This window comes from Mandrillus leucophaeus, unplaced genomic scaffold (assembly GCF_000951045.1).
Source record: "Mandrillus leucophaeus isolate KB7577 unplaced genomic scaffold, Mleu.le_1.0 Scaffold834, whole genome shotgun sequence".
NCBI classification, from domain to species: Eukaryota; Metazoa; Chordata; class Mammalia; order Primates; family Cercopithecidae; genus Mandrillus; species Mandrillus leucophaeus.
In genome coordinates, this window is record NW_012109075.1 from 1,198,253 (window position 1) to 1,210,818 (window position 12,566).

The 12,566-nt window shown below is 37.2% G+C and overlaps 1 protein-coding gene across 1 annotated transcript in view; it reads left to right on the forward strand.

Moving 5' to 3' along the window:
• IL1RAPL2 (interleukin 1 receptor accessory protein-like 2) overlaps positions 1–12,566 on the forward strand; it is a 1,250,305-nt gene that overhangs the window by 673,713 nt on the left and 564,026 nt on the right. Inside the window, exon 4 of the mRNA XM_011968259.1 lies at positions 11,661–11,847. Within this exon, the coding sequence (XP_011823649.1) occupies positions 11,661–11,847 (187 nt within the window). The remainder of the gene's footprint in view (positions 1–11,660; positions 11,848–12,566) is intronic.

Below are 12,566 nucleotides of genomic sequence, written 5' to 3' on the forward strand. Positions count from 1 at the left end.
GCCTGGCTAGTTGTGTTTGGTTGAAATTAGGCTGTCTTTTATACAGCTTATGTTAAGTTTCAGTCTGTTTAAATGCTAAGTTAGGTTGCAGTTTGTTAGATAGGAACTCAAAATATGGAAACAGCTTCAAACTAATGGCCTCTTGCTTATTTTAATATATGCAGGAGATGACTCCCCTCCTAAATTCCTATGTTGCCCAATACAGAAACCTCAAAATCAAATTTTTAAGTCACCTACTCTTCATACCTACCCTTAAAAATAAGTCAAGAAAGAGACCAAATCTTGTTGCTGTGACCTCAGAAACTTCTAAGACATCCATGCCCACTTAGGGAATGTCCATGTTACTTCCCAAATAATCTTCCTGTCTTTAATTTTTTTATAATCCCTAATGACTTCCTAATCTTTCCTATGATCATGCTTCTCTTAAGCTTAAAAACATTTGATGGCTCCTTGTGACACACTCCTTGTCCTGACATTAGAATCTCACCCCAGGATACCATTCTAATTTAACTCTCTCAACTCTGTTATCCACCATCATTTATGTACCTAAGGGACTAAGCCATACAGGGATACACTGATTTGGGGGTTTTAAGTTATTTTCCCTTCTGAAAAAATCAGAGCATTCATTTTTTATTATATGGGCATTATGTTCTATTCTATGAACTACATTTAAAAAGACAATATTTCTTCTCTAAGGGTCTTTTGTCAGATAATTAGAGAGGAAAAAGACAATAAATCAGGCATTAAAATATTACCTAAGATGGTAGTTAAACTCCAGAGGCATAAAGTCCCACCATTTAAATGCTGTTTTTTGATGCTGTCTTGTGATTTCTTTCCTTCTCAGCTTGTATATTGTTTTTTATCAGCCGTCAGTGGAAAGGGTTCGTGTTTTGGCTTATTCTAGAGTGACTTCTATAGAAAGAGCATCCAGAAGATAATGTAGCAAAGAGAATGGTGAGGAAAGGGGGAGAGAGACTGGAGTCAGGAAAGCCCATTAGGGAGATGCTAAAGCAATTCAAGAAGTAAACTAAAGCAGTGGAAATAGGGACGGAAAGAAGAGTGTAGAGAGCCATTTGGTAGATAGAATGCATAGGGATATCAGAGACAAGGATGAGGGAATGCTGAGGATAATGCCCAGGTATCTGGTATAGGGTTCTAAGTAGATAGCCCTGTTATTGACTTAGATGGAGAATGAAGAATAATTTTTGGGGGATGAGTTCACCTTTAGACATATTGACATTTAAATACCTGTTGGGACCATGTGCAGTGCTCACGCCTGTAATCCCAGCACTTTGGGAGGCCGAGGTGGGCGGATCACCTGAGGTCAGGAGTTGGAGACCAGCCTAGCAAACATGACAAAATCCTGTCTCTACTAAAAATACAAAAATTAGCTGGGCATGATGGCGCACACCTGTAGTCCCAGCTACTGAGGCAGAAGAACCGCTTGTACCTGGGAGGCGGAGGTTGCAGTGAGCCAAGATCATGCCACTGCACTCCAGCCTGGGCAACAAAGCAAGACTCAGTCTCAAAAACAAAAACAAAAACAAACAAACAAACAAACAAAAAACCTGTTGGGCATCCTGGTGGAGATACTCAGTAGGCAGTTTGATATATGAGTCTGGAACTTAGGAGAGACATCAGAGCTGCAGATGTAGTATTGAAAGGTGAAAGCTGTATTTACAGCAGCGGTTGAAATAAGGGACAGAATATGGAGCAAGAAGAGTAGAGGGCTGAGGACAGAACCCTGGCCTGACTTCATGGATCTCCTCCTTTCTACAACTGTGTGCTACCATTGCTGATTTTGTAGTAGTCCCCCTTACTCCTTTGTGTTCTTGTCTACTAACTTCAGAACATCTTTTCCTTATCTCTTTTATTCCCTCTATAATACTTTAAACATGAACTTCAGTTTGTGATTAGTTGTCTGTTTATGCTGCCATTCTTCCATTTCTGCTTATAAATACTTAGGAAATTAAAAGTAAATTGTTTCTTTTAGCAGCCTGGAGGAGGGAGAAAGTGAAGAAAGAGAAACCTGTTAGGAGGTTCCTTCAATAGTGCAGTCAAAACATGATTAGGGCTTTAACTGTGGCAGGACCTCGATGAGATGTCAGATGAGGAGAGATTTTTGACATACAGTTAGCATGACTTGTTAACTAATTGTAGTAATATATGAGAAATAAATATGGGTGTTGGAGTAGAAAATGATTTTGAGGCATTTGACTTGAGAAACTAGGTTTTGTGACAAGTGATGCCTCAAACCATAATAGATATGAGGAAAAACAGACTATAGAGAGGAGATAAATTCAGTTTTAGATTGACAAATGCCTTCGTGGTAGTTATATTGAATTATAGTTGAATGGCTGTACTGGGCTGGAAGTTAGGTGAGAGGACAAAACTAGAGATATGTGTTATAAATTTGGGCATTTTCAGTGCTCAGTTTTTGGCTTAAGACCTCGTGCTTCAATAAAATTGCTGGAGATGAAGGTTGGAAGGAGAGAATAAGCAGGAAAAAAAAAAAAAAAAAAAAAACAGAGGAAGGAATCCCGAGGTCTTGGAAAGGGTAGCAAATACCTTTAGGGATAGGATAAGGAAGAACAAGCAGTAGGAGTAGTCAGAGTAGACAATCAAAAAAGGGAGATATTTTAGACCTAAGGAGAGATTTGGAAGGTAAAAAGAGTGTTACTAGTTTCATATAATGCACAGAGGTTACATAGGATAAGGGTGAACAAGAGGTCATTAGATTTAGCTAATAAGATAGCCTTAGTGATTCAAGTGATGAGAGTCAATGGAAAGGTGAGGCAGGTGCCAGATGATAAAGGATCATAGAATGAAATTAGAGGAACAAGTAGAAATTTTGAATACTGACTAGTCTTTCAAGATCTCTGACACAGTAGAGAATTCTACCACCAGGAGTCAGAAAATAGATCGTGGAAGCATAGGATATGACAGCTTATTTGGTGAGACAACTAAGTTATACAATTTTCAACACAAAGACAGGGAAAATAATCTGGTATTTACCGTATAAAGAAAGAGGTAATCATATGTAAAGAAAACTCTGTGTTTTGAAGAGTTTGCATTGTGACCCAGGAAATGAGGCCAAACCTTTGTGAATTCTATGATAATAACTATGAAATAACATATTGACAGATGCAAAAATATCAGTGTAATCTGATATTTATAGTTAAAGAGTGAGGAAGTGAGAAATAGTTATTAAAGTCAGTGAAATTGGTTGGGGAAGGATTTCTGGAGGAGAGTTATGTTCTTGGTCTTAGTAGAAACATTGGAGTTCTCCAAAGATTTATGAAGACCTTTCTGGTTGTAGTATGATGTGTCTCAGATTACCATTCTTAAAATTGTCTTCATCCAAACAAGAAAGCAGGAATCACTCATACTATGATGTGGAAAATGGTGGTGTCAGGGAACCTTTCAAATTTACCTTCGTTATTACCTTACCTTTATCCACATCCTCAATCATTGGCAGTCAGATTTTGAACAAGCTGCCTGTACCATTAGGTGGCATATTACAATTGCCTTTCCCTTAGGAATGGTGACATGAGCTCACCACTAGAATAATCTACAAATCCTAGCTATATATAAATGGATTGTTACATATATATGTACTGTATACTTTTTTCCTTGAGTAGGTTTCTAACTTTAATGCAGTTTCCAAATAAATTATAGTTTGCTTTGAATTCAAGGTGAAGAATATTTTGATGACAAAAATTTCATTTTGAGTGAGTAGTTTTTAAAATACACATAATGTTTACTATAACCTTGTCCATGAGCTACTTTTTTAAAAAAACAATAACAACAAGAAGAAAACAAAACATCTTTGATTCACTTTATGGGTTGGGTTGGGAATCAGTAGATAGTGTGATAATAGTGGTGATGATGTTAAAGGAAATTAATTTTTATTGAGCACTTAGTATATGCCAGGCACTGTGCTATGAGCTTTAAATGAACTATCTCATTAGTAGGAGAGAATTCTCCATGGGGTTCTTGCATTATTATTTTTTTCTTTTTTTGTGACAGAGTCTCCTCTGTCACCCAGACTGGAGTGCAATGGCACGATCTCAGCTCACTGCAACCTCCGCGTCTCAGGTTCAAGTGATTCTCCCATCTCAGCCTACCAAGTAGCTGGGATTACAGGCACCCACCATCATACCCAGCTAATTTTTGTAGAGATAGGATTTCACCATGTTAGCCAGCCTGGTCTTGAACTCCTGACCTCAGGTGATCTGCCTGCCTCAGCCTCCCAAAGTGTTGGGATTACAGGCGTGAACCACCGTGCCTGGCCAAAGAATAGCCTTAGAAGACAGAAATAGTGTCTATCACTAGAGCAAAAGGCAGGTTTGCTTATAGCCTTGGAAAATACAGTTAGTATCTGCCTCTGGAACAAAGGGCAGACATGCTTATGGCCCATTATAAGAAATTTGTGTTTCTTAAGCTTGGGGTTCTTTTGTAATACAACACACTACTTCTACAAGTGTCACCTGATCCTCTTTGTATTATCCTATGGGAATTGAGTTTGCATAAGCAACACAAATACTGATACTTTGGCTACTGTCATTGCTGCAATTAACTGTTTATTATTTCTGACCTAGGATTCTGGTGTCTTCTACCAGTTTCCATGAAACTAGCAGGCTAAATTTTTAGTGCATAAGCAAGGTAAAATCTCAGACCCTTTACCATTATTTCTTTTCTTTTCTTTTTTCTTTTGTTTTTTTGAGACAGAGTTTCACTCTGTTGCTCAGGCTGGAGTGCAATGGCGTGATCTCAGCTCACTGCAACCTCCGCCTCCCGGGTTCAAGTGATTCTCATGCCTCAGCCTCCCAAGTAGCTGGGATTACAAGAGCATACTACCATGCCAACTATTTTTTTGTTTTGTATTTTCAGTAGAGACAGAGTTTTGTTATGTTGGCCAGGCTGGTCTCGAACTCCTCTCCACAAGTGATCCACCCGCTTGACCTCCCAAAGTGCTGGGAATACAGGTGTGAGCCACTGGGCCTGGCCCCCTTTACCATTCTTAACACTTGCATAATAAAACAACCCTCTAAAGATAGCTGCTTTTATTATTCTAATTCCACATATACCAAAAACTGAGATTTAGTCACCCATGCAAAGATTCATAGGTAAGACATTATAGAGCTGGGATTTGAACCCAAGTCTAACTCTAAAAGCTGCATTATCAAGCACTCAAGTCCTTGGATTGACCTTTTATCTGACTGCATCATGAACTATAAGAAAGTTATGCTTAAGTAATTCTGGGTTGCAGATTACGAGTGTCATGTCAAAGGCTGAATGTTCATGTCAGCAGGAGATAAGAACAGTTAAAAAATTATGATATGTTTATGCCCCCACAAATCCTTGTTTGTTTAATTACCAGGTTTATACCTTATGGAAAAAATGTACATAAACTTAAAACCTATTATATTGACATTTTTACAGGTTAGAGATATCATGTATGAGTGACGGCATTATTTGTTTTGTTTTGTTTTTTAAACCAACAAAAATCCCTGAGCTCTTTACAACTCTGCAAGCCTAGAAGTAAGATGATTTACTTAAGACTAAAAGTGACAAAAGTGAATTCATTCAATAGATCCTCACTTGTTTCCCCAAACTTCTTCTTATTAGCATAGATATTTTTATCTTTATATTAGGTTTATATCTGCTTTTCAATGTATATAAACAGCATGGCACATAGAAGGTGCCCATTAAATGTCATTTGAATGATTCTAAAGGGTTGTGGGTCTTCAAAGAATGGTAATATTAATACACAGTTCAGGGCTTTGACCATCTTTGGTGTTTTAATGCATTAACATTGCAAGTTTGCAGTTTTATGTAATTATTTCTGCAGTCATCTGAAAGTCCCCTTTCCAATCAAGCTTAAAAGATTTTTTAATAAAACTTTCTTCTTTTTCTTTTTTAAATATTTTCAATTTAAACTTTTTTAAATAAGGTAAAATATACATATGTAATTTACCATCCTTACCATTTTAAATGTACAGTTCAGCTGTAATAAATACATGATATTCTTTTCCCCCCTTATCCTCCTTTACTAGAAAACTTAATTTTTCTAATGATTTCTGAGAAATAGAACTCATCAAATGGCTTGAAACCTTGTTTGTTTATTCATTTGTTTTCCTTCCTTGAATTTGCTAAAATATCAGTTGCTAGATCTTATTATGTTTTAAGGAGGACAGTCTTATTCAATGACTGTAGATTGATTAATTGATGTTATATATAGCGAATCAATTCATCTTATAAAATTTCAGACAGTAAAGCTTGTTTTAGTTTGCTTATCATTAGATGGTCTCTGAAATTTGCAAGGAAAGTATTTTGAAGTGAGGATAAGACAATCAAATAAATCAGTTAGGAAAGTTTCAACTATATCATGAGGCATTTTATCTAGGGCTTTTGATTTTCGGTACAAGAAAGATCCCTAATTTATTTAGATTGTTTTCACTAGCTTAGTCCTGGTGATATGACAAGTTCACATATGCTCAAACTCTAAAATAAAACTTTAGATTTTATAGTATGGGCATGTTTTATAAATGGGAGTTAGAAAAGGAATTTGGATGTTTCATGTGTATTTTAAATTATGAGTTTTACTCTTCTGCCCAGAGAACCCAAGATTGGTCAATATTTTCCCTTAGAAATACATCTGGGGAAAAAGTTCTAATTATGACCTAAACAAGCTAACATTAAACCTTTGGAATAGAAAGCAAGATTTATTTATAAATTTTCTAATTCTTCTGTGCTATGCAAATTAACATTCCTTAGATGTTATCTTTACACATCTGCTTTTCTTTCTATCAGCTTCCTCAAGTTGGTATGGATAACCACAAGTTAGTTTGGCTGTTAAGCAATGTTAGCATCGAGTTCTGAGAGTATTCAAGGGCTAGCAGCCAATAAACCTTGGTTCTGAACTACTGACCAGCTATGTTAGCTTGACTAAGTTCTTTGCCTCTCTGTGTCTATGTTTTACTCCTGTAAGGGATACTTACCCTGCCAATTTTACTGGGTTATTAGCAGAATTAAATAAGATAATAGATATAGAAGTACTTGGAAAGATTACTAATGTGTGTAATTGTAAGTTGTTGTTGCAGTATCATTGCAAAGGCCTTTTGCCCACATTGAACCTGAATGTGTTCCTTGTCTTCCTCAGGATGTGAAGTAGGGAGAGAAAAAAATACCATCTCCATTCTTGCACACTCGTCAGTCTGCCTCCTCAACCTCACATAGCTCTAATTGTACCTAATGAAAGTAACATTTTTAGGTCCCAGTTGCAGGAAATATTTTAAATAGAACCTGCCTGGGGCATTTTTCAAAATAAAATCTAAATAATGCAAGATTGTTAGCATGAACTGTGCCAGGGCTAGATTACACAACTAATAAAAATCAACCTGAGTTTCAGACTGTCCGGCAGCCTTGATTATACCTCCCCCAGGTCACCTGTGGTGATAATAGGACTCACATCAGACCTTGTCTTTGAGTTCCAGGGACCTTGGTCATCCTCAATGACCAATGACTTCATACTATGACTTGTTCTTGAGTTAACAAAGTGGATTGTCAGCATCTATTCACATGTCAGCATCTATTCACATGTCTGTGACCAGAATGAGAATGTATACTTACTGGGCCCTGGCTTAAAGTTGTTTGTAGATAAGGGTTAGGAAGGACACACTTCCTCCTTCAACTCACTCATCAGCCATCTACAGGGTAGCTTCCTTGCCCTTAACACCACCCCAAATCAACATAAATGCTGCTGACACCATCTACATTGTTTATACTTTGGAGAGGTTGGGGAATGAACACATGAATGGCTCTTGTCCTGTGCCTGGAAACCTGGCTTTGAGGTCTCTGGGCTTTGTTATAGAAGGCATTTGTCTAAGAAGCTCCCAGAAGTAAGTTTTTTTTTTTGTTTGTTTGTTTTTTGAGACAGAGTCTCACTCTGTCACCCAAGCTCAAATGCAGTGGTATGATCTCAGCTCACTGCAACCTCTGCCTCCTGGGTTCAAGTGATTCTCCGGCCTCAGCCTCTGGAGTAAATGGGACTACAGGTGCGTGCCACCACGGCTGGCTAATTTTTTGTATTTAAGTAGAAACGGGGTTTCACCGTGTTAGGCAGGCTGGTCTCAATCTCCTGACCTCGTGATCCACCCGCCTCGGCCTCCCAAAGTGGTGGGATTACAGGTGTTAGCCACCGTGCCCGGCTAGAAGTAAACCTTTTTAAGTGGAGCCTTTACTAACTCTTTGACCTCCAAGGTTCTGCCTCTTCCTAGTAGCTAGTACTCAGAGTACCTGGAAGTTCCTTCCTGCCTTAGCTGCTTTCTCTTGATACACTTCTTTTTGTGACTAAGTCAGTGTATCTTTTTGATTCTCTCAGACCTACATGGCTCTCTAGTATTAGACCTTTTGCCCAACTGACCTCTTCCAGACTGTTTCCTGTCAAGTAGCACTTCTAACCCAGTGGACTATTTTAACCCACTGCTGCCAGTGTGTTGTTTTTATACTGTTCATGATTATTATATCACATGTAAATTATAAGTAGTACATATTAGATATGTATATTGTTATACATATACACATATTAGTTATAGATGTGTACATACATATTAGTTATACATATGTATATATAATTATATATATATAATTTTATATATATATCTTTTAATATATTTAACAATGCTGGCAATACCTACAATTCTAATTAGAGATACAATTGTTTGAATACCTACTTTTTGATAGATACTGTATTAGGTATTTTACATACATTATTTAACACTTACAGTGATCTGAACAGGTCAGGTATAAAAATGTAAACCTATTTTTACTCATAGTTGTATAATGAAAGGAACTACTTCCTCCCACCTCCAATGGAGCCACCATAAACAGCTTCTTATCCTCATGTTTCAGGTGAAGAAACTGAGACTCAGAAAGGTTAAACAATTTGTCCAAGGTCACAGAACTAGTTGAACCTAGTGAGTCTTAGTTTAAAGATGATGCTTTGTTAAGAAACCACTATATCAGATTGGTCCTCTACTTTAGTCTACTCTATTTTCTACCCAGGGATAAATACATTTGGGATAGTTAGCTTCTTTCAGAGCATTGAACATTTCACCTACTTCCATTATTGAGATATCTGGTCAACTCTTCTTCTGTGGAGGTATAACATAATAATTGAAAAGTTTTTAACAAGTATGTCCCTTTCACCTGTATGAATGAACACCGTGGAGCAGATATGATCAAAGCCAGTAACATCGAGAACTGTTCAGAATACTTTGGATATCCAGCAGAGGTGATTATCTTTCTTCTGTGTTAGATACTTTTTAAATAACTGTAACCATTTAGCTTCCCTCTATCCCCTGCCCCTGCCCATCCTTCTTGTCTTTCAGATGTAGCCAATATTTTTAATTCTTTGCCAATATGCTGCTGCACAAAACTTGGCCAATCTTTCTTCTAGTGGCTATCCACAAATACTTGCAAATTATCCGGGTCATACTTATACAAGGAATGTGATATTTGATAAACCATATACCTTCATCTGAAGGAATATGATATTTGACAAGCCATATACCTTCATCTGAAGAAAGGGGGGTATATACCACATGGAACTGATACAAAAGTAGAAAAAAATAACTTGTCTCTCAAATAGATACCTTTTGATGCCCATTCATTTAATCAACTAATGTTTACTAAGCATCTATATCTATTCATTTAGATCCCAGGGATGGTGTAATGAACAAGAGCAACAAATTCCTTGCCCTTTTTAGTGCATACTTTAACAAATAAACAAATATTAGAAGATCAGATAAGAGCAAGTACAAAGGCCTATTTTTTGAATAATAGTGTGTTCAATGAACAGAGAAAATGCCAGTGTGGCTGCACCCTAATGAGTAAAGGGGAGAGTGTTATGTAGAGCTAGATCATGTATGGCTTTGTATGAAGCAAGGAGACTTGGAAATATTTAACACTGAAGTATTTAAAAAATGGTGAAAAAGAGCTAAGTTGATTGAGCTAAATTGATTTACCCTTCTTCTCTGAAATATATTATTATTACTACTATTGTGGCTTTAGATTAATGGCATTTAAAGAGGCTGTCCAATGTCTGACAAGAACATAAATGTTTCTTTCATTTAATCCCCACTGGGCATATCTTATGCCCTTTGTGTTCCAGGAACCCATATAGAGGAAGAAATAAAAGCAAATCCCACAATCTACACAGTGTGATGGGGTTGCATCTAAACATCAGAATTGGAGTGCTTTGATAGTTTCCTTCTCAGATGACAGAGGCCTGAGCATAGTCAGGGGCGCTTGCCAGAAATTAACTTTACCAGAAGCCTAAGTAGGAATCATTCTTATTAACTTAGTTTGTAAACCCAAGAGGCATAGTCATCTGTATTCCTGTGTTTTGCATGATGTCTGGGATTTAAAATTTCAGTAAGTGAGTACTAAGCAGTATGAATAGTGCCGATCATTTGGTACTGTCTTAAAATTGTTGGTTGGCATGCTAATCCCATCTGTTAGGATTGTTATTACTCAGTTATAAAGCACTTGGTTTGAATTGCCTCCCTTAGCAATTTTAGTTTTGACAGCACGTATCCCTTGATGTTTAAAACAAATATGGTCCCGAAATGTCTTCCATAAAGTAAAATTAAATACTCCGATCAAGATTTACAGCTAATCTGTACAGTGTTATCAGACTGCTTCTGATTTCTTCCTCACACTTTTCCATTTTCTTTCATGTTTGACATCTTCCGGAATCCAAGTAAGGTAGAGTAGAGAAAGGTCATGGATTATACATAGAAAAACAAAGGCAGAATTTTTATTTATTTGTATTTATTTATTGTAGTTAATTAGATTCATTAAATATGTTTATTGAACTCACATTATTGAGAAAGTGCTAACCAAGGTACAAGAAGACAGAATTTTTGTTCAATGAATGTCCTTATGTAATGTGTTAGCCAATTAATGCCCAATTTATAAGTGGCCTTATGATAACATTCAGGGTTGAAAATTCTTTATAATGCTAGTGCTGGTTGATACAATTAATCCCAACTGACCAGACTCTAGTGGGATTTCTTCTTTATAAAAGCCCAAAATTCAACACCTGGCACATCTCAGTGAGTACCTTAAAAAGCTGAGTAGTTAACAGGTAAATTAACCTGTAAGCTAACAGATATTCTCTGGATGTTGATCTGGTTTTTAGTATGTATTCTGTGTCAGGAAATGTTGGCTGAGAAACCAATAGTAAAATTCAACAATCCCTGTAGTGACTGTTAAAGGACTGGCCACAAGGTCAGAGCAAAAATGGCTATACCTCCAGTTATAGACTTTCTCATAGGTTTTTATTATCAGATTTTCAACATTGTAATATTTATTGCTGGGAAGGAAGTCAGACTATCTTACAGTTTGGAAGATGGGTATAACTTCTCTATGTAGCTCTGTGGCTACCTCATGGCCACAAATATCCACATTAGCAGTTAGTTTCATATCTTCTTGTCAGTTGCAGCATAAAACTGCTCTGTGTTGCTTTGATGTTGTTTCTGATTTCTAGGCAAGGTCCTAAATGGAAAAGTCAATACCCTTGAAATATATAGAGCACAAACAAAGTTGTAAACACCCAATAAAGCCATTTTGTTATTTCTCTGTTCCTACAGAAACTCAACATATTGCATGAAGGTGTCAATGTCCTTGACTGTTGCAGAGAATGAATCAGGCCTGTGCTACAACAGCAGGATCCGCTATTTAGAAAAATCTGAAGTCACTAAAAGAAAGGAGATCTCCTGTCCAGACATGGATGATTTTAAAAAGTCCGATCAGGAGCCTGATGTTGTGTGGTATAAGGTAACTCAGCATGGTATAAAATGCATATTTTACTTCAGTCAATAGCAGCCTTGGGGATGAGGAAAGGGAGTTTTTTTATTATTAGTTTTTGGTATTAGTTATTTCACTGAGAAGAATCAACAGATCCACAACTAAATAATTCAGAGCTGTGACTCTTATGTATCACTGATTTTTAATGCAGGTGTTAGAAGCAATACCCCCTTCTCCAACTGCTAAAAGTAGAATCTCCCTCCAGCCTAACAACATATAAGAACAAATGGGAAGAAGGGTAAACATTTAAATAACACTTGAAATAAATTATCTGGGGGACATAGAAATATTATTTGCTGGTGGGAACAAAGGCCTGCCATTACAAGTAGTAGTACTTATAAAGAATAGCAACTATCATAATGTTCTACTCTGTGAAAGCCACAACAGTGAATGCAGAGGAGAGAAACGGACCCAGTACAGGATGTGTAAACACTGCTAAGGTTAAGTTTAGCTGGAAATAAACCACATTCAAAGGTTGAACAGAAGAGAACTGAGGCCAGGCTCAGTGGCTCACGCCTGTAATTCCAGCATTTTGGGAGGCGGAGGCGGGCAGATCACCTGAGGTCAGGAGTTCAAGACCAGCCTGGCCAACATGGCGAAACCCCATCTCTACTAAAATATAAAAATTATCTGGGCATTGCGGCACACATCTGTAATGCCAGCTACTTGGAAGGCTGAGGCAGGAGAAT